At 31.6% G+C, this 26796-nt stretch overlaps 1 protein-coding gene across 1 annotated transcript in view; it reads right to left on the bottom strand.

The window, feature by feature from the left end:
• Window positions 1–850: 850 nt before the first annotated feature.
• The window catches only part of LOC100020873 (ubiquitin domain-containing protein UBFD1-like), an 87208-nt gene continuing 61262 nt past the window's right edge, over window positions 851–26796 (bottom strand). The window contains 3 exon segments of the mRNA XM_056821062.1: window positions 851–1447; window positions 1450–1560; window positions 1563–2110. Coding sequence (XP_056677040.1) covers window positions 1227–1447; window positions 1450–1560; window positions 1563–2110 — 880 coding nt within the window. The 3' untranslated portion in view covers window positions 851–1226.

Here is a 26796-nt window from a genome sequence, read left to right as displayed (position 1 = left end):
CTTCAATTTATTTTTTCTCTTATTGCTACTGCTAGAATTTCTAGTACAATATTAAATAACAGTGATGATAATGGGCATCCTTGCTTCACTCCTGACCTTATTGGGAAGGCTCCTAACTTATCCCCACTGCAGTTGATACTTGCTGATTGTTTTAAATGAATACTGTTTATTATTTTGAGGAAAGGCCCTTCTATTTCTCTATTTTCTAGTATTTTTAATAGGAATGGGTGTTGTACTTTGTCAAAGGCTTTTTTGCATCTATTAAGATAATCATGTGATTTCTGTTAGTTTGGTTGTTGATATGGTCAATTATGTAATGGTTTTCCTGTTAAGCCATCCTTGCATTCCTGGTATAAATCTGGTCATAGTGAATAATCCTTGTGATGACTTGCTGGATTAATATTTTTTTCCCTTCTCTAGGCGCTTTGTGATATGGATCCTAATCCTGTCCTACACTATGTCTGTGCAAATTAATGAGGTCTCATCCCTTGTGTCTGCCCTTGTCCATTATCCACCTTCCATCCCTTTCCCTGTTAGTTGTATTTGGGGACCATTTTTAGTAATAAAGTGCTGCTACTTCACTGGAGGGGATCATGCTGACAGCTCCAACTGACCTAATCAAGGAAAATTTTCCTGACTAATCCCACAATGGTCTCTTTAATTTGCATTTCTAGTTCCTTTGTAAGGATAGCATCACAGACTATGAGGGAAGGAGGGACTGACTGTCACTTGAATTCTGTACTGCCCTCCACTCCCCCAGTAATCATCTGGTATCCCCAAAGCTTCAAAAATGTTTGAATTATATGTTGCTATCTTATAGTTGTTTCATATATATGACACATTAAACACATTTTGGCGGTCTATGATTTTAATTTTTATGTCCACCACAGGGTTATGTACACAGGAGTTGCTCAAATACTTGTGGAAAGAATGATATCACAGGTCAAAAGCCCATCTCTTAAGGAAAAGCTTCAAAAATTGACTCAACCACCTCCCTTCTCCATTTCACTCTTGAAGTCACTAGGACAGGGCTAGCCAACTTCAGAAAATATTTAAAAGCTAGTCAAGGCAAAATGATGTAATGTCACATTTGGAAATAAAGCCTACACCGTGCTTAGTCAAAGCTGGCAAAAGATGGCTCTTGCCCCATTTGTCTCCCTTGATGTCTTGAATTGTACTCACTCAACTGCTGGGAGAGTTTGATTACCAACAAAAGTACATCCAATTTATTGCATCATGTGGTGATCTTCATGTCTTTCAATAGGTTCACTGACCAAATTTTGAATGGAGCATCTGGATAATTTTTCAGCTCCCTCTTTAGGGACAATCCACAATTGGTCTTGTTCTAATTTAAAGGTGAGTCTTACTTTTCCTCCTCTCTCGTTGTACATGCCTGATAAAGGTACTGTTGGCAGTTGTTCCTGGGCACTCTTAGCAGAAGGCATCAATCTTCAAGTTTCCCTTTATCTAATACTGTTCTGTGTTGCTTTTGCCTACAAAGTGGCTTCTTTTTACTCTCTTCAGCTTTCGCTTCTTGCTGTGCTGCCTCTTTGGGTGTAAAACATCGTTTATTGTAGATCCAACCACCATAATCTTGGCACCACTGGTCACTTTGATTTCCCGTAATGTTTTCTCCTCAGGTAGAAGTCTCTTAAACATAACTTTCTGCATGGCAGGTGGTAGTCCTGTAATGGAGTGGATCCTGCGCTTCAGCTCCGCCCCGGTGCTGTCCAGAGGCACTCGCAGGTCATACTTGTTTTTGTTCCAGATGATCTTCAGATCCACCAGCTCCTTCTCCAATTCAGCGTTGTCGCCATTGCTGACTGAGGCCTGGGTACTGGCTATATTCTCCAGCAACTGGTCCGCCTGCAGGCTGCTCTTGGTCGCTGAGGCAGAGGGCGATGAGGAGGCGAGGGAGGTGGTCTCAGCCTTGGTGTTTACACAGTTGAGCTGTAGCTTCTGGGCATCTTGTTCCATGCCTGAGTCCCTGTCGTCATTCGTGGCTCGGGCTGCCGCCATGATGGTTGTGTACAAGACCCACCACAGCGAGGGGCTGCCGGGAAATGCCAAGCAGAAGAGATTGGTCCCCTTCTTATCCCGTACTCTCACCCTCAGCACATACAGGCCAGATTTACAATTACTTTATCTTTTTTATTATTTTTTAAAGTACCAGTTCTTGGTCTTATTTATTAGTTCAATAGTTCTTTAATTTTGATTTTTTCTAATTTATTCTTTAATGTTTAAGATTTCCAAATTAGTTTTAATCTGAGGATTTTTACTTTGTTCTTTTTCTAATTTTTAAATCTGTAAGACCAATTTATTGATCTCCTCCCTCTCCATTTTGTTGATATAGACACTCAGAGATATAAATTTTCCTCTGACTACTATTTTTGCTGTATCCAATAGATTTTGATAAGCTGCCTCCTCATTGTCATACTTTTTAATGAAGTCCATAATTATTTCTATTTTGTTTTTATATTCACCAGTTTTGAAGAATTAGATTTAGTTTCCAAATAATTTTAAATGTGCATTTCCATGGATCCATATTAATAATAATTTTTACTTCATTATGATATGAAAAACTTGCATTTATTATTTATGCTTTTCTATTTTTCTTTGCAATATTTTATGCCCTAGTACACGGTGGATCATTGTGTATATACCATGTACTTTCTGCTGAGAAGAATATATATTTCTTTTTTATCCTTGTTCAGTTTTCTTGAGATATCTGTTAACTATTTTTTCCTAGCATTTTATTCACTTCTCTTACTTCTTTCTTACTTATTTTTTGGTTCAATTTATCTAGTTCTGAAATGTAAAAGTTGAGATCCCCCACTAGTATAGTCTTACTATCTATTTCCTCCTTAAGCTCTTTTAATTTTTCCTTTAGAAATCTAGATGGAATACCATTTGGTGCATAAAGGTTTAGTAATGATATTACTTCCTTGTAGTACCTTTTAGCAAAATGTATGTTCCTTCTTTATCTCTTTAATCAGATCAATTTTTATTCCAGCTTTGTTACTCCTGCTTTTTTTTTTTTACTTTAGATGATGCATAATAAATTCTGCTCCAGCCTTTTTCTGTTCATCTGTGTGTGGGTGTGTCACCCTACCCCAGATGTGTTTCTTGTAAACAATGTATAGCAGGATTCTAGTATTTATCCACTCTGCTATCTGCTTTGGTTTTATGGGTGAGTTCATCCTATTCAAATTCAGAATTATGATTACTTACTGTGTATTGTCCTCCATCATATTATCCACTTTAGACTGTGCTCTTTTCCCCTTTTTCTCTATTCCTCCTCAAAAGTATTTTGCTTTTTTGGCACTCTTCACTCCCCCCTCCCTTCAATTACTTTCCCCTTCCATTGTCTCATTCCCCTTCTACTCCTCTGTAGGATAAGATAGAATTCTATACCCCACTGAGTTTACTTATTTTTCCCTCTCTGAGCCAGTTAAGATGAGAGTAAGTTTAATCATTTTCCTTTACCACCCATATCCTCCCCTCTCTATGAGTTTCACACTTCTTTAGGTTATGTAATTTACCCCATTCCAACTTTCCTTTCCCTTATCTCTCAGTATAACCCTCTCTTTCACCCCTTGAATTTTACATATCATATATATGCATACATATCATATATACATATCATTTCATATCCTCACATTTACATACATATCATATCATCTTATATTGTAAGGAATTAAATTTAGGGGTTTGACTAAATACGTGAGAATTCTAAATTAATATCATGGTTGCTGATTCAAAAATATTATAGCCCAAGTCAAAATGACTTTCATTAGCTTTTATTTATAATGAGAAAGAAAGAGTGAAAGTAGTGAAATACAAAAAAGTTAGAGAAGATGTCTAGCCTATCACACTAAATGATGGGTCTTGGCCACTGCTCCAAGCTGAAGCCTTTCAGAACGTTTTGTAGTAACTTCTTGAACCTTCCCCTATTCACAGGAGCTAATCATAGCTTCTAAATTGCCTAGCACTGCCCAGGGAGGCAGTGCCTGTGAAATCCACTTCTTACCCTATGAAGGTGTCAACTCTTTTCAAAGGATTCACAAGTTTCTGACTGATTAGGTTAAAAGGGTGGAGCTCCCCATGTAAATGACATGTGAATTCTTTTACTTGATGGCTAACAAAGTGTTAAATAGGGGTTAAGTGTGTATTAAGTAGATTGATTAAAAAATAGACAAAGCGAATAAAGAATTTCCTTTCACAATGTATATCATATCATCAAAATCAGCTTACTTCCCCACCCTCTTTTTGGATAAATTGTTTCCATCTTCTCTGTTATTTAGAGTAATTTTTGAGAATTACATAAATCCTCTTTCCTTGTAGACATATAAACATTTTGACTTTAATGAGTCCCTTAAATCTTCTCTTTCTTATTTATCTTTTTGGGCTTCTCTTGTGCCTCTTATTTTGGACTTCATTTTTTTAAAGTCTAACTTATTCCTCAGGAATGATTAGAAATGGTCTATCTTATTGTATGTTCATTTTTGACCCTGAAAGAATATACTCAGTTTTGCTGGATAGGTGACTCTGGGTTGCATATTCCATAGCTTCTGATTCTTTAATGTAGAAACCCCCTAAGTGCTATGTGTTCCTGATTGTAACTCTATAGTATCTGAATGGTTTTTCTGCCTTTTAGCAGTACTTTCTCCTTAGCTTGATGGCTCTTGAATTTAGCTATTATATCCCTGGAAGTTATCATTTGAGGATTTTCTTTCTGGAGGTGATCTATGAGTTCTTTCAATTTCAGTTTTTGTTTGTTTTGTTTGTTTGTTTGTTTGTTTGTTTTGTTTAAGGTTATATGAGCAGTTTTCTTTGATAATGTCTTATAATATGTTGTTTAAGGGTTTTATTTTTGTTTTTATTTTTTTGATCATGGCTTTCAGGTAGTCCAATAATTCTTAAATTGCCTCTCCTAGGTCTATTTTCTTGGTCAGTTGTTTTTTAAATAAAATATTTCATGTTTTCCTCTGGTTTTTCATTCCTCTTATTCTGTGTTTTTGGGTTCTCATGAAATCATTGGTTTTTAGATGGTTAATTCTGAATTTTAAGGCCTGATTTTCCTCTATCAGATTTTGGTTCTCCTTTTTTAATTAGCCCATATCTCCTTGCATCACTGATTTCTTCTTTTATCGCTTTCCTTTCTTCTTGGATTACTTTCATTTCTCTTCTCCACTTTCCCTCTGCCTCTCTTAATTGGTTTTTGAAGTCTTCTTTGAAATCTTCCAAAATCTGTGTCCAATCTATATTTTTCTTTTGAAATTTGTGGATATTAACTTTGCTTTCACTGTCTCCTTCTATATCTATACCTTGCTTGTTGTCTCCATAATAATTCTTTAGATTTAGGTTTTTTTGTTGTTTGTTCATTTTTCCTGTTTGATTATATGTATGCTCTGTTTTCTTGGGATTAGGGGTACCCTCTTAAACTTTCGTCCTTCCTTGATGTTATTCTCAGCTTATTTTCTGTTTTTACCAGTTTCAGTACTTGGAAGATGATATGATGGTCTGAGGGGTGAGAACTCTGAGAATCCCCTTCCCTTACTGATTTAATTAACTCTTGAGGTCCTGATAGTTTAAACATTTGCCTTAGGTTTGGATGTATTTGACCTTACTTTGATTTGGATCAGGTCAAGAACTACTTAAATCAAAACCTTAGGCTTCGGTGGAAGCTTCTGGTCTTTCTGTGTACACCCATGACTACCTTGTCTAGGAGATCTGCCCTAAGCTTTAAGCAAAAAAAAAATCAGTATTTAGTACTTAGTACTATCAGCCATTCCAAACTGTGAACTATGTCTTCCTCCCAAGCCCAGACTGAGACTCCTGGCATTTCTGTGGGCTCATACAGATTAGCCCACTTGAGCCACTCTGGGCTAGGATGCTGGACTTCTTCATAGGCCTGAAATTTTAAGGGGTGTGGGTTAGCTTGGACCACTGTTCACCTACGCAGGGTCTCAGGGTCTAAATGTTATTTTGGGCTTAGGTTCCAAACCTGAAACAGAAAAAGTGGGTAGGAGTGTGTAGCTTGTTCTTCCTTGCTATAATCTTGCTGAGTGAGCTTTCTTCTCACCCCAGTGTCTTAGTATCTTATTTAATTGCTTTTTAAAATATAAAGACCTATCTTATCCTTCATTTGACATCCAGTGCCAAAGCTGAGGAACGTTAATATTTCTGAAATGTTGGGCAATTAGCCTCTGCTTAATAAAATGATACACTATGAAACTGAACTTCATTTCCTCAGTAATTTTATATTTCACCCACAACACTTTAGAGATAACATCTTGACATCACATTTTAAAATAAATTATTAATTGCTGTAATTCATTAAAGAAAATTATGGTACATTAATTAATTAGATACATATTAGGATAACAGATATATTAGGAAAACATTAAAAATGGTAACAATAATACAATAACAAAAAGTCATAATCATAAAAATGAATGTAGAAAAAGCTTTGGAAAAATATAATGCTCATTTTTGTTTAAAAACTTTATTAACCATGTTAACAAGTAGTCTTTTAAAATTATATTACATAGCAAACATTCGGAAGAAGACCTAGTATTAGGTGGAATGGGAAAAGAGAATTTGCATTTTTTATTAAATTTGGGAAAATAAAATTAGAATGCTATTTATCACCTCTGCTATTTGATATCATGTTAGAATAATATGACAAAAATAAATATAAGCCAAGAAAAAATATCGCCACTTCCAAGAACATTATTTTTATTTAGTGAACTATAGGGAGTTCACTGAAGGTAATTATATTCAATAAACATTTATATTTATCAAGTATCTACTATGTATCAGATGTTGACCTAAGAGCTGGGGAAACAAATAAGATAAAGAGATGTGCTCTAACCCCAAGAAACTTATAATTTAATGGAAGAAGATAATACACAGAAGGTGAAAAGACTGAAGCCTCTATAAAGGAAAGCTATGGAAGGAGTTTAGTGTCCTCTTATCCGTTACTCCAATCTTGAGGGAGAGGTACCTGAGGCTAAGTTGAGAGGTTGTATTAAGATTTCAAATGATCAGCTCATCCTAGAACAGATGAAGTGGGTGTGTTGTGATGTGGATTAGAAGCCAAATTGAGCTACTTATGGAAAATGGAGACTTTTGCAAGTGAGGAATGAATGAAATAAACAATAAGATGAAGAGAAATTGAATAGAAGTAAAAAAGAGTTTTATAAAATCATAATATTCTGATATTTTTCAATGCTTAACAACTTTGATTAATGGAATGGCCAAATGAAATTTTCAATGTCTAATTATGAAAGGGGTCTAAAATCAATTATGGAGGAATAAAATGATCACTTTAGTACTATCTGAACTCAGTTTGAATTAAATACCATAAATTTGTAATTGACATAATGAGCAGGATTATGAAATTTATTAAAACTTCCTTCAGTAAAACTTCAGTAGAAAGAGATAATATGAATGTTTGGAATAATCAAAGGTTAGAGTTGGACAAAGCTGTGAGCAATAAAGTGTAGCATATACCAAAGATATTGAAAAAAAAAGAACAGTGAAGAGAGTAACTGGTTAGGTAAAGGATCAGATAAGAGAGTAAGGAATGTGTAATAAGAGCAGAGGTGAAAGACTGGTACAGGAGGCATATACTGTCATACTGGAGGTCATTGTAAAGACCAAGAACAGAGAAATAAGAAAAGGTTTAATAGAAGTATATATTTGAAACTAGAAAGGACATTAGATGCCATTTAGGTTAGCTCTATTTTGACTGTGGATAAAATGAGTCCCCAAAATGTTTAAGGGATTTGCTTGATTTCAAAAAATTAGTTTATAATCTTGTAAATTAATTTCATAGGTCTTGATCCAAGAAGGAGATCAAGTGAGATAGTGGCACATTTAGAGTTGTCAATAGTACATTAAGAAGAGTTTTCAATTTATAAACATAAAAACTGCTACACTTGGTAACTTAATTATCATTTTTCCCCTAAAGCTGTGGCAGATAGAACTGCTATTGGCAATAAATTTGTTAATAGTTTCCCTGGTAAGAGAAATGGAATCTCTGGGGATATGATCTTTTTGTGGCCCCAGGTGTTTTCTGAATAGATTAGTTAGGCATGAGAGATCATTAATTTGCTAATAAAAAAAGAGAATTCTATGACATAATTGGTATCATAAATGTGAAAATAGAAGCATATTTTCACACTAGGGTATTTTATGAATGTTTTAGTAGCCTCACCTTTAAAAATAATAATGTCATGATTATGGTGATGATATTGACAATTATTAGTCCTCTTTCAAAAATCTAAAGGATGGAAATGATAACAAAATGACCAGTCACAGAAAGAAGTCTAACAATCCACAGAAATGCTAGCATATTGGTTTTTAAATTCTTTATATACAAAATTCTCTAAAATCTGTGCTACAAAGATCAGAAAATAATCAAGAGGCATATTGAATAAAAATTTACCTATCTCCTACTATGTGTCAGATATTTTGCTACACACTAGGAATCCAAATACGAAAAATAAAGATAGGATTTACTTGCTAAAGATTATAATTTAATGCAGGCTTACTTTCAATTAATTTAATTTGCTATATATTAAGGATCTACTATGTGTAACAGGTTTCAATAAATCCCAAAATGCACAGATATGTCTTTTTATTCTTTAAATGCATTATATATATATATATATAAAATATATATATACATATATATAACATTCTATTCTTTTACAATTGAGGTACAAATTCTCTCCCTCCTGCCTGACTCAGCAATATTTGTATCATTTCTTTGGATTATTGCAATATTTTTTTCCTTAAATGGGAAGTTGTGGAATCTGGCTCTAATATTTCTGAAAGTCATCATTTTGGGATCCTTTTCATGTGCTGATTTTTAGTGGATTTTTCACTTTCCTGTTTTCTACTCAATCTAAGGTATTGTAATAGTTTCCTCTTATATTTTCTTGAAATATGATGTCAACTTTAAAAAAATCATGGCTTTCTATTAGTCCAGTGATTCTTTTTGATCTATTTTCTTTGTCATTTTAATGAGATATATATTTTTTCTATTTTTAAGTTCTTTTGACTTTGTTTTACTGTTTCTTGATGATTCATAAAGTATAGCTTCTACTTGCAATATTCTAATTTTTAAGGAATTATTTCCTTTTGTGAGCTTTTCACCTCCTTTTCTATTTGTTCTTTTCCATTTTTAAGTTCTTTCCTTCCATGCTTTTTTTAACCTTTTTTTGTCAGTAAGTCAGTTCTATTTCTTTATATATTTTCTATAATATTTTGTTTTTTTATTTCACTAGGTTGTTAGTTCTGTGTTCATAATTTTCTTGCCTCTCTCACACCTTTTTTTCCCATTTCCTCTACTACACTTATGTCTTGGTAAGTTTTTCAATAATTATTATATTTGTGAGCAGTTAACTTCCTGTTTTTGGTGAGATTTTCATTGTAGGTATTTCCTCATTATTGATTTATTCTGAGCTTGTATTTTGGTCTTCCCTGCCACCACAGCACCATCCTAAATTATACTTTGGAGATCCTATTCAATGGTTTTCTTAATTTGTCTAACTTTGATCCTATACTGCTTCCCACTTTTTAAACATTTTAATGACTATATCATTTCAAAAAATATTAATATATATCTTCCATTATTATCATTTTGCTCCATTGATCAAAATTTTTAAAAATCTAGCAATATATATTTATATATTCCATCAATATAATTTTCTAATAAGAAATCTTCTGAAAGGATTGTCCCTTTATGCCATAAATTAAAGCTTTTATAGGAGACTACTTTTAAGTTTCTTCATTCTTTTGGATTTCTATATTATCATTTTTTTCTTTTATGTTGTTGAGTGCCTGAAAGACAGATTTTGTTTGTGCAAAATCTATTAATTTTATGTAGTAAAAAGTATTTCTTTTAATTTTATAAATGGTCTTTATGTCTTGTTTGGACATAAATTCTTCCATTTATAGTTCTGACTAGTAAAGAATTTCATGTTCCCCTGATTTATTTTTGATATCGCTTTATTTCCAAATAATGTATCTATTTTAATTTTACCTTGGTTAAAGATGTGAGGTGTTGGTGTTTAGTCTGTGTTTAGTTCCTGTCATCCTTTTTTTTTTAAATTCTCCAACCATTTTGTTAAATAGTGAGTACTTCAAAAAGCTTGGATCTTTGAGTTCGTCAAACACTAGGTTATTAAGCTTATTTTCTACTGAATTGTTTATTTTTAAAATATATTGTAACTGATTGGTTCTATAAATTCCTATTATTAGATTTGATAAGTTACAGATAATTTCTTCAGTTTATTAAGGGACATATAACTATATTTGTGATGTAACCAAACTCTCCATATCCTTTGTCTCACCTAATATTTAGCATATAAATGTTTCATAATAATCTATATTTTTCTTTACTAATGTCTGTATTTTAGTGGATACAGTTAATACATGACTATTTGCCAAAACTCTTACATAATTCATTTTCTTAATTTATTCTTGTTAATCCAATTGTGCCTCTGTTTCATAAATTGAAATGTGATATAGCATTGGTTTTGGTCACGTAGATCCAGTTGGCACAATTAAATATTATTTCATTATTAACAACATATTTTCTTTAAAGATTCTATTCTTCAGGGAAATGGTGGAGGTAGTGACTATCTCTTAATCTTTCTTATTGGTTTCATTTAGAGTGTTTGAGTCATTTTTTTACTCACCTCGCTATTTTTATTAGTTATTTTTCTTTTGAAAGGACTCAAATAATCATATACTTTTTTGTTTAATGTGTATTCTATTTACAAAGGCCACTGTAATTTAACTGGGGCATTTTAAGAAAGAAGTTGGCTTTTCCTGACTTTAAAATACTGTACCTGAATTAAATACAAGGAAAGGTGATAGACAGGCCTCTATGGGTACTCTGTGTGCATATTATCTAAGTCCTGGAATGGCAATACTTAGCATAAACAAATTGCCCAGTGATCTCATCTTTATTTCCCACAAAGACTGAAACCAGCTGTGACTCTTCACTGAGCCAGACACCTGTTTTTTCTGTTTGTGTGATGCTGTTTATACAGCCTGACAGTAGATGTGTAGCCAGTAGAAAGTCATGACTGTTAACAGATACTCCAAAATATGGATTAATTAAAATATTTTGTAATATCATATTTATATATTTTAAATATAAAAGTTGTATTAATGTGAAAATATATTGTATGAAGTCATAACTGATAAAATTTAAAGTTTTTGAATTCCTCTAATGATAGATGGAAAATGGTAGCACTTGTTAGAAAGTTATAATATCAGATATACTTTTCTCTTGATTACCCACATTCATACTATGCTTATTTATACCAGTTTATTTATTTATTTATTTTAAATTTACATTGTCTTCCTAATTAAACTACTTGAAATTAGAAACTCTGTACTTTTGGACCATAGTACAGTCCCAGTCATGTAATTATGAAATAGGTACTCAAAGGCTTATTGAATCATTGATAGATTGTCCATTACATATTAATTTGAAGATTTTGGGTACATTGAATTAAACATGTACAAAATAAAAGTTTCATTCACTAATGTGTTATTAAGCAATTTGAAATTTCAATTACTTGCTCAGAATATTTCTCATTTTGTGGAAATTGAGTGAACCCCAATGACTCCATCTTGTGACAATTCAAGAAGTAGCTCAGTTCCCTCTTTATTCATTTATGAGTCTAGTTCAGTTTTTGTCTTGTGTGAACATTTTATTCAATTATGGGAATTGTGGGGAAAAAGTCATTGCATTGTTTGAATATATCTCATCATGGCAAGGAAGCTAGACCTTTTCTACCTGTTGGTTAGTGTCCCTTAACTAAGGACTTAGGTTATGCCTACATAGAAACCTGATTAGATCAGAAGTATGATGCAAACAGTTTTCTTACAATTTTACATCTCAAGTAATCCATATGTTTCATCTGAAATCTGGCCCCTTATTGGTCAATCAATTACTCTTTCCATGTTTTGTTGAGTAACTATAGACGTTTGTGTTAAGTGGTACACCCCTTTTCTGATTTGGGTAATTGTCTCTTTTCCTTCTCTGCCTCCCAACTTAGAAATTTTCTAATAGTTTCTACAATTAGAAATCAGAATATCTAATTTTTCATTCCTGGTTGCTTCTTTTTATTTAATTGCTATTATCTGATTACTTTTTTAATAATTAATACTCTCACTGTATTAATTGATTTGTTTATTATGTGTGTTTTGCTTGTAAGTCATATAGTTCAGATTATTTCCTTAGTTATTAGTTATCTACCACAGTTCTTTGATTACAAATTTAAATCTGATCATCATCTCTAGCCAACAAAGATTTGTTATGGTACCATTACATATAAGAATCAAGGAATACAAAGATAAATAGGATGGGTCCACTCAATACAAGAAGTTTAAAATTTAGATTGATGAGTAAAAATAGTTGCAAAAATAATAATATAACCCCTAATAAGATTAGAATACAGAGGAGATGAGAAAGGGCTCATTGAGAATTGGGAGACTATTGATTAGTATGCCAGGACTACAAAAAGAGCTTTAAACTTTAAAATATTGTCGAAAATAAATGTAAGGTTAAGAAAGTTTTCCACATAGAATGTTGAAATTTATTTTTGAATTATAGACACTCATCAGGTAGATATAGGATATCTTATGAGTTAAAGTTCTAAATTATTTAAATATGGTAAATCTCATATAGACTAATATTGGATATTTTGACTTTTCAGCATTTTGAGAGAAAGATTCAATTTCCATTTTCAAGACTAGAGTTCAAATCTTGCTTGTGATGGATTTTTGTTTTTTGAACCCTATTAAAGTGATATAAGATCTTGATGCTTTAAGATTTTACATAGTAAAGAATGTGCTAATGTGCATTTACAGAGTTTACATGCTGGGGTCTTTCTATACAAATGAAATAATTGACTAATTAAAATATATCATTTTATCCATTGCTAGTATATTTTAGAATCAGACATAAGAAAAAAGAAGGATAATTTTGCTATGGTTTGTATCATGAAAGTTAAATTCAAATATCATTCTACAATTATCTTTTTTTATTAGTAAAATTTGATTTTTCTTTCAAAACATTTGTTACTGAATTATATCTTACATTTATCAATTTATTTTTATTTATTTCAATAGAATTTATCCACAAGCATTGTAGCCCATCTTCTCCTTCCCCACATCACAGAAGGCATCATCTGAGAGATGTATATTCAGAGAAATTAAGTCTTTCATGTTTCCATCTTTCAATTCATTCTCTGGAGGAAGCTCATCATCTATTCTTCCAATATTAATTCTCTAGCTGTGTGTGATGCTCTTTTGATTACAGTCATTTCACTGTTTATTTTCCCATGTAATTGTTTCCAAGTTTATTTTTAAAAGGGTAGCACAATAAAATATGGTAGCACAATATTCCAGCAAAATTATATTCCACAATTTGTTTAATTATTCCCCGAATGATGGGCATTCTTTCCTACCACAAAGAAAGCTACTAAAAATATCTTGAAACATATAGGCTCTTTTTCTTTTCCCCTGATTTCTTTGAGAAATCCACCCAACAATGATTTTGCTGGATCTAAGGTTATATACACCTTTATAACTTTCTGGGTGTATTTCCAAATTGTTATCCAAAATGGTTGGATCAGTTCATGGCTCCACCAATAGTGTATTTGTGTCCCCAATTTCTCTATTCTTTATAACATTTGCTATTTTGTCCTTATGTCATTTTTAGCTAATCTGATGGGTGTGAGATAATATCTCAGAATTGTTTTCTGTTGTTTTTTCTTTCTAATTTGTAGTGATTTAGAAATTTTTTTCACATATCTACATGTGGTTTTGATTTTTTTTCATAGAAAAATTGTTTGCTCATGTGTTTTGCCCATTTATCAAATGGGGGAATGGCTCTTATTCTTATAAATTTGACAACATTCTCTATAAATTTTAGATATGAGAATTCTAAAAGATTGTTTATCCAAAAAAATCCCAATTTTATGTTTTCCTTCTTATTGTGGTAACATTTGCTTTATTTATATAAAAACTTTTCACTTAAATATACTCAGAATTATCCATTTTTATCTTTACCTTTTATTGACTGAAATTCCTTTCCTACCCATAAATCTGATAGGTTATGATTGATATTGCTTTTTATGTCTAGATCATGTATTCATTTTGATCTCACCTTAGAGAACTATGTAAGATACTGTTCTGTATACATTTCCTAACAAACTACTCTCCATTTTCCCCAATATTTTTACCAAATAGTCATTAATTATACTCAAACCTTGGATTTATGCTTGTGTTAAATACAAGGTCATTATAATATTTTATCATTTTTGTTGCATGCCTGTTCTGTTCCACTGATGTACCTTTTCTATTTTTTTAGCCTGTACCAGACTGTTTTGATAATTACTACTTTAGAATGCAATTTAAAATCTGCTTCTGCTAGACCTCCTAATTTTCCTTTTTCATTAATCATTTTGATATTTTATCTTCATATGAAGATATGATATCTTCATCTTTTCCTCTTCCAAATGAATTTTGATATTATTTATTATTGTTTAATAATATATTTTTGATAATTTAATTGGGATGGCATTGAATAAGTACATTTTCTTCTGTAGGATTATTATTTAAATAACATTAGTTCTGTCCATCCATAAACATTTAATATTTATCCAATTATTTAGATATTACTTAGTTTTTAAGGCAAGTTTTATAATTATATTTAAGTAGTTTCTGAATTTGTTTTGGCAAGTATACTCCCAAGAATTTGTTCTATGTGTCATTATTTTAAATGGAATATATCTTTCTATCTCTTCTTATAGGACTTTGTTGGTAATGTGTAAAAATGCTGATGATTGGTTGGGTTTATTTTATATACTGCTACTTTGAAAAAAAATGATAGTTTCAACTAAATTCTTAGTTAAGTATTTAGGATTTTCAACATATAACAGCATGTCATTGGCAAATAGAGTTAATCATATTACCTTTTTGCACATTCTGATTCCTTAAATTTCTTTTTCTTCTTTTATTGCTATTGCTAGTATTTCTAATAATATGTTAAATAATTTTGGTAATAATGGGCATATATATATATATTGCATTTAAAAAGATAATTTTGGAGAAAACAGTATTTCAATTTTCATCTATGGAATATATATCAACAGATTATAGATAGGGCTCCTAAAATCATATTTTCATATGAATGTACATATTAATTCAGAGAGTATTTAATGCTATGTTCACTCAAAATCTCTAATATTTACATTTTAGTTTTTTCATGTTCTATACTGGGAAATGTAAGAAAATGGAAAATAAAAATTAATTTGCTCAAAAATAATAAAAGACTAAAGGATTAATAAAACATGCAAATATAATACATATTTAAGTAATCTTTATTTTAAAAGAAAATTATCTTCTCTAAGAAATAGATTTCAAAAGTGTTGTAATAAATTACTAATTAGTGAACTTTTTCATTTTTTAAATAGTCAGAACTTTTTGTTACTCTCCCAAATTGCAGAAATGCCATTTATATCTTATTTGAAAATCAACAATTACTTGTTTGTCCCATTAATAGAGCTTGCTCAGTATGTTATCTCATAACCTATTATTTTATTTTTCCTAGAAGTGGATGTCATTAGTTGTCAGAGTAATCATAAGTAAGCATTGAAATTATTCACTATTTTCAGAGAAATTTAATGGAACCTATAAGTTTTTAACAGGAAAAACATTTCCTGTCTGCATTGGAAGAGTTAATAATAATAATAATTTGATTTATATTTATTCTTTGACAACATATTCTTTAGAAGAAAATTATTTAGTTTCCAAATAATTTTTTATCTTTTTCCTCTCATCATTTGTGAGTAAAATTATTATAGCATTATGGTCTGAGAATGATACACTTAATATTTCTGCTTTTCTTCATTCAGTTCTGAATTTTTACATCTTATTATATGATTGATTTTTTGTGAAGGTTCCATGTACTGCCTAGAAAAAGGCATATTCCTTTTTATTCCATTCAGTTTTCTCCAGAGGTCTATCAAATCTAAATTTTTCTGAAATTCTATTCACATCCTTAATTTATTTCTTTTTTTTTCTTTGATTTACCTATTTCTGGGAGAGAAAGTTTAAAATTCCCCATTGTTAAAGTCCGCTAAAGTAGGAGCTGTTAATTACTATGTAATCCTAACTGTGGTTCCGCAATATTTGAATAATTTTCTGACTTTTTGAAGTATATTCTCCTTGGCCTAGGAGTTCTGGAATTTGGTTAAAATAGTCCTAGGATTTTTAAATTTGGGCCATCATCTAGGAAGTGATTGATGAATTCTTTCAGTTTTCTCTTCTTATTTAAGAAAATGAGGGCCCATTATCCCTCATAATTTCTTATAAAATGGCACTCAAGTTCTTTTCTTGATCATGGCTTTCAGGAAGTCCAAAGATTCATAGGTTATCCCTACTGAATCTATTTTTTCAGGTTAATTGTGTTTTTTTAGTGAGATATTACAAATTTTCTTCTTTTGAATTTATGTTACTGTTTCCTAATGACTTATGTGAACATTGGTTTCCATTTGTCTAAATTCCATTTTATAATAATTGTCTAATTTTCATGATTCATTTTCCTCTTTGGGACTTTATATTTCCTTTTTTAGTGCTATTTTCTTTTTTGAGGTATTATATTTCCTATTTTAGAAAATTTATTTCATCAGAAAGTTTTTCTTTTAAGCTGTTGATTTTGTTTCTATTTTGTTTCTAGTTTTTCTTCTAACTTTCTTATTATTTGTTTCATGGCCCTCTTTTAGAGCTTTTCCAGGAATTCATTTGGGGCCTGATATCTTTTCAAATTTTCTTTTGAGACTTCACACATTTTCATTTTTGTATTGCTGTCCTCTTCTGAGCTTGTACTTTGGTCATGTGTGTTACTGAAATGGTTTTCCAATTTCAGTTTTTTCTCTTTCCTTTCCTCATTTTGGGGGGAGAGGGAGCTTTTATTCCTGACATTGCCTATATGGTGAAGCTTTCCTCTTTTCCTGCTTTAGAAGGAGTAATGTCCTGAGCTTGTACTGTGGTCTATTCCAGTACCTGGGATGGTTTCAATTTCTTAAGCCTTAGAATAAGCAGTGGGAGGGCCTATTTGACCTGAGGTAGGAAGATGTGAATCTGTTACATTCAGATGCTGTTTGTGCTGGGTTCCATTGTATTGCAACTTTTCCCACTCAGATGGCCTTGAATTTTTCCAACTGCTCTCAATAGGGAGTTGCACCTGGCCCCTGCTATGGAGGGGCTGGGCTGTGTCACATTCTCCTCACTGGCACCTTTACTGTATCACATTGTTTTAATATCTTCCCCCTTTTCAGGACTAACTGTAGTTGGGCTCTTTCCCCTGCAGCTTGCATTATGTTCCTGGCTTAATGAGCATTCTCTTTTCCTACCTCATTATTTTCTCTCCATACTGTTTCTGAAGCACTGCTTCAACATGTCTGCAGTTTGTTCCTCCACTCCAAGATTCATTGTAAGATGATTTTTGTTTTTGTTGTCATTGTCATCTTGAGGACAGTGGGCTAACCACATGCATTTCCTTACTCTGCATTCTTAGTAACTAGAAGCCTAACTGAAGTGGAATTCAAACTCAGGTCTTTTGTGCTCCAAGGCTAGAACTCTATGTCCATGATTTCTATTTATTGCAGATTATCAGGTTAACCAATATTATTTCCCACAATGAAGTGATGTCAGTTGTAATTATAGTGATGATGTATTTTATATCTAGCAAAGTTTAACATCAAAATCCTATACTATTCTAGAATTCTAAAAGGAGGCATATGGTGGGATACAAATAGAATCCGTACAGATATGTATATGTAAAGAAGTAAATGGAATTAGAAGTGGAGATATTCATTTAGTTACCAAAACAAATACCATCAGATCACACACACACACACACACACACACACACATTCACAAACACACACACTCACTATAGGTGTGCATTTTATGTGATATTAGTCTGGTGATGATCACACTCATTATCTTACTGTTTGTTTTTATGAATAGAGGGGGACTCATTTTTTCACATTGAACTTGAAGTCTAATAAGACTTGTTTAGTTAAACATTTTTCCATCCTTTGAAACCAGTAAAATTATTGTAAAAATTCCAATTCTTATATACAATGTATTTTATACTTTAAATAAATTTTATTCTCAAAAATTTTTTGGATGTTGGAAATATAATTTTAATTATCATTATTTTGGAAGTGATAAGTTGTTATGACAAGATTATTTACAATGTTAAGTGTGGATCTACCATTTATATCAATATCTCTGTATTCAAAACAGTATGATTTCCATTAGTTCTAATATAATAGGGTCACATTTTGAAGCATTAAAATAATTATTAGAGAAAAACATTTTATGAAATAAATTTAATGCAATATTGAAGTCTATAAGTAAACTTGGTCAGCAAAAATGCATAAATCACATTAATATTTCACTAGGGCATGTCATACCATTATTGATTACATGAATGATAAAACATTATAATGTCACTCATTGCTTTGTGTGTGTTTATGTATATATACATATAGACATAGACATACAAATCTATACATGAGTATATTGTGTAATATGCATTATACAGAGAGAACAATAGATATAATTGTCTGCCATTGGTTACATAAATTTATATATATGTGTGTGTATATATTTAATTATACATATGTAATCAAAACTGGCCTTTCTGATTATTTTTTTGGTCTTCCTTATGTTCTTGATGACTGTTTTCTTTTGGACCACTTAACCACTCTCTTTCTGCCATCTCTCCTCATAAAAAAATAAAGAGAAACAAAATTTTTTGTAACAAGTATATAAGCTAATCAAAACAAATTCTGATAGTTAATGTATAAAGATTTATGTCTTTTTTCTTTGACATCTTAAATCTATCATCTCTTTGTCAGATCTTGTAGCATATTTTGTTATACTTGCTCTAGAATTATAGTTATTGAATTTATTAGGATTCATTCAACTCTAAGTAAAATAGGCTATTTTTAATCAAGGCCTTGTTTTCTCATCTATAATATAAGAGGAGCTGAACTGGTTGATATCTAAGGCACCTTCTATCTTCATAACCATAGACTTCTATAACTCCAGATCCAATTTGCTTTTTCCTGCTCTACTGACAGTCATTTGGCAACAACAACAACAAAAAAATCAGTGTAAACAATGTTAAAAGGCAAACAACAATTTGGGGGAAAACTACACTGTCTTTCTGAAAACAGCTTAATTTCTCAAGTATATAGAGAACTGAGTCAAATTAATATACAAAGCATTCTTCAGTTGACAAATGATCATAGGATATGAAGAGGAAAGTCTCAGATAAAGAAATTGGATGGAAAAATTTTTCAAATCCAAATTGAGAAATGCAAATCAAAACAGATGATTCCTGTGGAATCATCTCACACCCGTCTGATTAGATAACATGACAGAAAAGGAAAATGATAAATCTTGTAAAGTATTTGGGAGCATTTGGAAACTAATGCACTACTGGTGAAACTAATATAACTTCTCTGGAGAGCAATCTGGAACCATACCCAAAAGACTATCATGCTTAACTGTGAATGACAACTATTATCAACAAGGCAAATATCTAGGACAACTTCAAGGGATTTTTGCCAAAAAAGTATGTCCACCACCATAGAAGGAACAGATGGAGTCTGAATACAGATTGAAACTTACAATTATTTACTTTATTTCTCTTCGAATTTTTCTCTAAATAAAGCAATACGTGTTTGGTTTAACAACATGATAAACATGGAAATAGGTAGTATATGATAATATATAAACTATATCTTATTAACCTTCCTTATTGTGGGGGGAGGGAGAACAGAGAGGGAGAGAGAATATGGATTGCAAAAAAGTCAGAAAACAAATATTAAAAATTTATATTTATAGGTCATCTGGAATAATACTTAAATATAAATTTTAAAATGAAAGTCAAAATGTCAGAAAATAAATATTTAAAATCCATTGACATGCAATATGAAAAAAATATTTTTTCATGATTTAAAAACAAACAAATAAAAGGCCAATTCTAAGCAGCTTGTGACAAAAATAGTTATCTGCCACTGTAGACAGAACTGATGGTTTGTGAATGTAGATCAAAGCACATCATTTTTCACTTTATTTCCTTCATGAGTTTTTTTTCTTATCTGTGTGATATGTCTTCTTTAAGTATATAATGAATATAGAAATATATATTGATTGAATAAATTTTTAATCTAAATCATATTACTTGTCTTATGGAGGGGAAGAAAAAGAGGGAAGGAGAGAATTTTTTTATCTCAAATGGTCAGAAAATGAATGTTAAAATTTTTTTCTACATGTGCAAAATGCAGTAAAATATTATTGGGATATTACCGATTCTAAAAAGTAATTTAGCAAATCTACTAGTCAAAGTAAATTCTAGTAGTTTGGAAAGCAATTAGGATTACATTGGAATCTATCTCAATTTAACAATATATTTTTTGTAGGAAATACTGAAAACTCTACCAATACATGAGTCTATTGCTAAAGTGATTTTTTTTAATTTGTAAGATTAATAGATTATAAACTTTAAGGATGGAAAGACTACATTTTATTTAACTTTATATCTTTCAAAGGACTTAACAGTGCTCTGTATTAAATTATTATTTAGTAAGTGAACTAAAGAATACATTTAATTATGCTCCTTTCTACGGAAAGATTATATCTGAAGCCTGTAATGAAACATTTTAAAATAATAGTTTTAAAGATATCTTACTGTGATAAAGACTAACTAAAAATTAATTCATATTAAGACATTATGATACATTGGAAAGAGACTTGGGTTTGGAGTAAGAGGAATTGGACTTAAATTATACCCCTAATGTTTACTATATGCATGACTTTTAACCAGTTACTTATTCTTGGGTCTCAGATCCTTTATTTATAAAATGTAATAATTATATTAGATTACCTCTGAGGTTCCTTCTAGCTCTAGATTTATTTATTATCTTCCTTCTTTTTTCCATAAACTTTTTTTTAAATTATAAGTTTAGGATAGAAAAGGGAAAAATGAATATTCTTAAATCATCTTTATTCACCTTTCCCAAATATTTTCATTGATTTTATACAATGAATTTAAATCAATTATTTGAGTTGGATTTCAAAGTTTTTTATTATTATCTGAGAAATGTTGAACAAAATATCTACCCCAAGTCTGTCTAGATTAGAGTTGAGAGTAATTTGGCCTTGTGAATTTTTCAAAAGTTCTTTTTTTTTCTTCTTTAATTCATCCTCTTACCTGTCATTCAACTACTTCAATTCAACTTCAGACTAACTTTTTGGCCTGCCCTATATAAGGCATGATGTTGCATTTGACAAACTCAAATGACTAGATGTCACCTCACCTCAATTAACTACCCTTGGTTCCTCCTCTGTGAAAGGTGATAGCCAAGGAGGCCTGATCAAACACTTATACTTCAAATGTGAAATGATGAATTTGCCCTCACTGTCACTACGGAGCTGACAATCAGAAATTGCATGCACATACACGCCAGATGCTGGGCTTGCAGAAGTATATTTGAACTAACTATTTCAAATGTCAGTGTGCTACCTGATAGGCTTAATGAATGACTGCAAATTAAAGACTCCCTGGTTCTCTAAAGCCTGCTGAGCACACAAAAAGGCTGGGCTAGTTCTATCATAGATCATTTTTGCAAAATCAGAGGATTCTGAATCAAGCACACGACTATTCCCAGAAAGAGACACAGGGGTTTAAGTTGAAGCTGAAGAGAAAAATGCCTCCATTTCCCCCTAGGAGTTAGGACTTTTAGTGCATGCTGAACCACAACTTAAAAGCTGTACTCACACATCAGGTTGGCAACCCTGATCATTTTAGAAAGGCTAATTTGAAGCTCTGAGGCATTGCATGAATTCAAACAAAGGGTGTTAAGTCCACAATTTAATCTTCTAAAGTAATATTTTTTAAAAAAATAATTGGTGTGTTATACTTATATTGAAGAAATTATTGAGAGGCATAACGTACAAGGAATGAATTGCCAAAGGAACAGACACATTCTACCTTTGGATATAATGTCATTGACTCAGAAGCCAGTTAGTCTGTTTTCTTCACTTTGAAAAGTTGGATAAGGTTAACTGATATCTCTACGGCCACTCACTAGTCAAGCTGTTTCAAACCATGACTCTAACTTAAGCAAGGTTTCTGTTATGTAACAGAATGTTGATTCAAATACAATTCACCATCTCCCATGTATGACAAACTTAAGAACTGTTAAATTTATGTTAATGAATGCAATGTGAGCATATGTAGTACATACACATATACTACTTACAAATTCCACAATGAAATATGTGTAAGAAGCTCTATAGGAGATATTATTAAGGAAATGTGCAATTGCAAAAAAGGCGACTAGTCACATAGAAATACTAAAGGATAACAGATAATTTGGGTCTTTCACTTGTACAAATTAAATATAAAATAATAAAGATAAAAAAACCTGAAAAATATGCCTCAGGACATAGAGCATCTGTGTAGTAACTATGGAGGAATATGAATGAGAATCACATAGAATGAGAAAAATTCCCTAGTTTCTGATATATTCTGTGAATATATATATATATATATATATCCATATATGTGTATTTTATGTCTTTGTGCAAATATATAATCATGAACACATGATTATCTATAATATTTTGATCACATTATTCATTTATATGGGGTCCAAGAATATTAACAAGACTAAATATCCAGTATATTAGTGAAGTGCAGAATTTCCTAAATAAGATCCAAAGCAGAATGATCTACTCTCAGTGTAGTACTAAGACCCAATGACAGGTATGAAAATATTTGCATACCCTCTCCACAGTCATGCCCCATAACTTCTTTTTTTATTTAATTTAATTAGCCAATTTATAACATTATTCCTTAGTTATAAGAATCAAATTCTTTCCCTCCCTTCACCCACCTCTTCCCATAACCGATGCAAAATTCCACTAGGTGTTACATGTGTCCTTGATCAAAACCTAGTTCCATGTTGTTGACCCATGTATTCAAGCAGTTGTTTTTCTTCTGTGTTTTTGCTCCCACAGTTCTTTATCTGGATGTGAATAGCTTTCTTTCTCATAAGTTCCTCAGAATTGTCCTGGATCATTGCATTGCTTCTAGTAGAGAAGTCCATTAAAATCGATTGTACCACAGTGTATCAGTCTCAGGGTACAATGTTCTCCTGGTTCTGCTCCTTTCATTATGCATCACTTCCTGGAGGTTATTCCAGTTCTCATGGAATTCCTTCACTTTATTATTCCTTTTAGCACAATAGTATTCCATCACCAACATATACCACAATTAGTTCAACCATTCTTCAATTGAAGGACATCACCTAATTTAGCAATTTTTTTGCTACCACAAAGAGTGCAACTATGAATATTCTTGTACAAGTCTCTTTCATTATTATCTCTTTGGGTTACAAACCCAGCAGTGCTATGGCTGGATCAAAGAGCAGACAGACTTTTAGTGCCCTTTGTGCATAGTTCCAAATTGCCCTTCAGAAAGGTTGGATGAATTCCCAATTCCACCAACAATACATTAATGTCCAAACTTTGTCACATCCCCTCCAGCATTCATTACTTTCCTTTGCTGTCATGTTAGTCAATCTTCTAGGTGTGAGGTGATACCTCAGAGTTGTTTTGATTTGCATCTCTCTGATTATAAGAGATTTAGAACACTTTTTCATGTGCTTATTAATAGTTTTGATTTCTTTATCTGAAAATTGCCTATTCATGTCCCTTGCACATTTATCAATTGGAGAATGCCTTGATTTTTTGCACAATTGATTTAGCTCTTTATAAATTTGAGTAATTAGACCTTTATCAGAGATTTTGGTTATGAAGAATTTTTTCCCAATTTGTTACTTCTGTCCTAATTTTGGTTGCATTGGCTTTGTTTGTACAAAACCTTTTTTAATTTAATGCCATCAAAATTATTTATTTTACATTTTGCGATTTTTTCAAACTCTTGCTTGGTCTTAAAAACCTTTCTATCCCAAATATCTGACAAATACTATTCTGTGTTCACCTAATTTACTTATAGTTTCCTACTTTATATTCAAAACATTCACATATTCTGAGTTGATCTTGTTGTAGGGTGTGAGATGTTGATCCAAACCAGTCTCTCCCATACCGTCTTCCAATTTTTCCAGCAGTTTTTATCAAATAGAGGATTTTTGTCCTAAAACCTGGGATCTTTAGGCATATCATAAACTGTCTTCCTGAGGTCACTTACCCCAAGTCTATTCCACCGATCATCCTTTCTGTCTCTTAGCCAGAACCATATTATTTGGATGACCACTGCTGTATAATAGAGTTTGAAATCTGGGACTGCAAGGCCACCTTCCTTCACATTTTTTTTTCATGATTTCCCTGAACATCCTTGATCTTTTGTTCTTCCAAATGAACTTTGTTATGTTTTTTTTTTTCAAATTCAGTAAAAAAAGTTTTTTTTTTAAATTTTTTTATTTGTAGTTCAATGGGTATGGCACTGAATAAGTAAATTAGTTGGGGTATGTTTGTCATTTTTATTATGTTAGCTCATCCTACCCATAAACAAACAATGTTTGGGATTTTTTCCCCCAATTGTTTAGTTCTAGTTTTAAGTGTTTGGAGAGTGTTTTGTAGTTCTGTTCATATAGTTCCTTTGTTTGTCTTGTCAGATTGATCCCTAATTATTTTATATTGGCTAGGGTGATTTTAAATGGAATTTCTCTTTCTAATTCTTACTGCTGAAATGTGTTGGAGATGTATAGAAATGCTAATGAATTATATGGGTTTATATTGTATCCTGAAACTTTGCTAAAGTTGTTGATTATTTCAAATACATTTTTAGTTGATTCTCTAGGATTCTTTAAGTAGACCATCATATCATCTACAAAGAGTGATAGCTTGGTCTCCTCATTGCCAATTGTAATACTTTCAATTTCTTTTTCTTTTTTTTTTTAAACCCTTACCTTGCATCTTGGAGTCGATACTGTGTATTGGCTCCAAGGCAGAAGAGTGGTAAGGGCTAGGCAATGGGGGTCAAGTGACTTGCCCAGGGTCACACAGCTGGGAAGTGTCTGAGGCCAGATTTGAACCTAGGACCTCCCGTCTCTAGGCCTGGCTCTCAATCCACTAAGCTACCCAGCTGCCCCCATCAATTTCTTTTTCTTATCTAATTGCTATTGCTAGTATTTCTAGTATAATGTTAAATAATAGAGGTGATAATGGTCATCTTTGTTTCATTCCTGATCTTATTGGGAAGGCTTCTAGTTAATATCCATTGCAGATGATATTTGCTGATGGTTTTAACCATATACTGTTTATTATTTTTAGGAAAGGCCCTTCTATTCCTATGCTTTCTAATGTTATTTAATAAGAATGAGTATTGTATTTTGTCAAAGGCCTTTGCTGCATATATTGAGATAATCATGTGGTTTTTGTTGCTTTGCTTGTTAATATGGTCAATTAAGTGAATGGTTTTCCCAATATTGAACCATCCTTGCATTTCTGGTATAAATCCTACCTGATCATAATGAATAACCCTTGTGATCACTTACTGGAATCTTTTTGCTAGTATTCTATTTGAGATTTTTTCATTTATGTTCATTAAGGTGATTGGTGTGTAGTTTTCTTTCTCTATTTTTTGACCTGCCTGGCTTTGGAATCAGTACCATATTTGTGTCATAAAAGGAATTTGGTAGAACTCCTTCTTTGCTTATGCTGTCAAATAGTGTGTATAATATTGAGATTAATTGTTCTTTGACTGTTTGATAGAATTCATTTGTGAATCCATCTGGTCCTGGGGATTTTTCTTACAGAGTTTTTTGATGGTTTGTTTAATTTCTTTTTCTGATATGGGGTTATTTCAGTATTCTATTTCTTCTTCTGTTAATTTTGGCATCTAATATTTTTATAAATATTCATCCAAATCACATAGATTGCTATATTTATTGCCATACAACTGGGCATATAATCGTTTTTAATGATTACCTTAATTTCCTCTTAATTAGAGTTGAGGTCTGCCTTTTCATCTTTGATACTATTAATTTGGTTTTCTTCTTTCATTTTTTAAATTAGATTGACCAGTACTTTGTCTACTTTATTTGTTTTTACAAAGTACCACCTTCTAGTCTTATTTATTAAATGAATTAAATATTAAATGAATTTATTAAATGAATAAATAATTCTTTGACTTCCAATTTTATTAATTTCTGCTTTGATTTTTAGGATCTCTAATTTATTTTACTTCTGGGGATTTTTATTTCCTTCACTTACTAGTTTTTTTAATTAGCTTGCCCAATTCACTGACCTCTGTCCTCCCTAATTTGTTAATATATGAACTCAAGGATATAAGTTTCCCCCTAAGTACTGCTTTGGCTGCATCCCATAGATTTTAAAGATGCCTCATCATTGTCATTTTCTTCAATGAAATTGTGAATTATTTCTATGATTTGTTCTTTAACCAGTTTTGGAGAACCATATTATTTAATTTCCAATTAATTTTTTATTTGTCTTTCCATGTACCATTACTAATTATTATTTTTATTTTAGTACATTGTGATCTGAAAAGGTTGCATTTATTATTTCTGCTTTTGTTCCATTTGTTTGTAATGTTTTTATGGCCTAATACATGGTCAGTCATTGTGAATGTACCATGTGCTTCTGAAAAGAAGGTGTATTCCTTTTTGTCTCCATTTATTTTTCTCC

This window comes from Monodelphis domestica, chromosome 3 (genome assembly GCF_027887165.1).
Source record: "Monodelphis domestica isolate mMonDom1 chromosome 3, mMonDom1.pri, whole genome shotgun sequence".
Classification (NCBI taxonomy): Eukaryota; Metazoa; Chordata; class Mammalia; order Didelphimorphia; family Didelphidae; genus Monodelphis; species Monodelphis domestica.
Note: the sequence above shows the minus strand (reverse complement) of the source record. Positions and strands in the feature narration are given on the sequence as shown.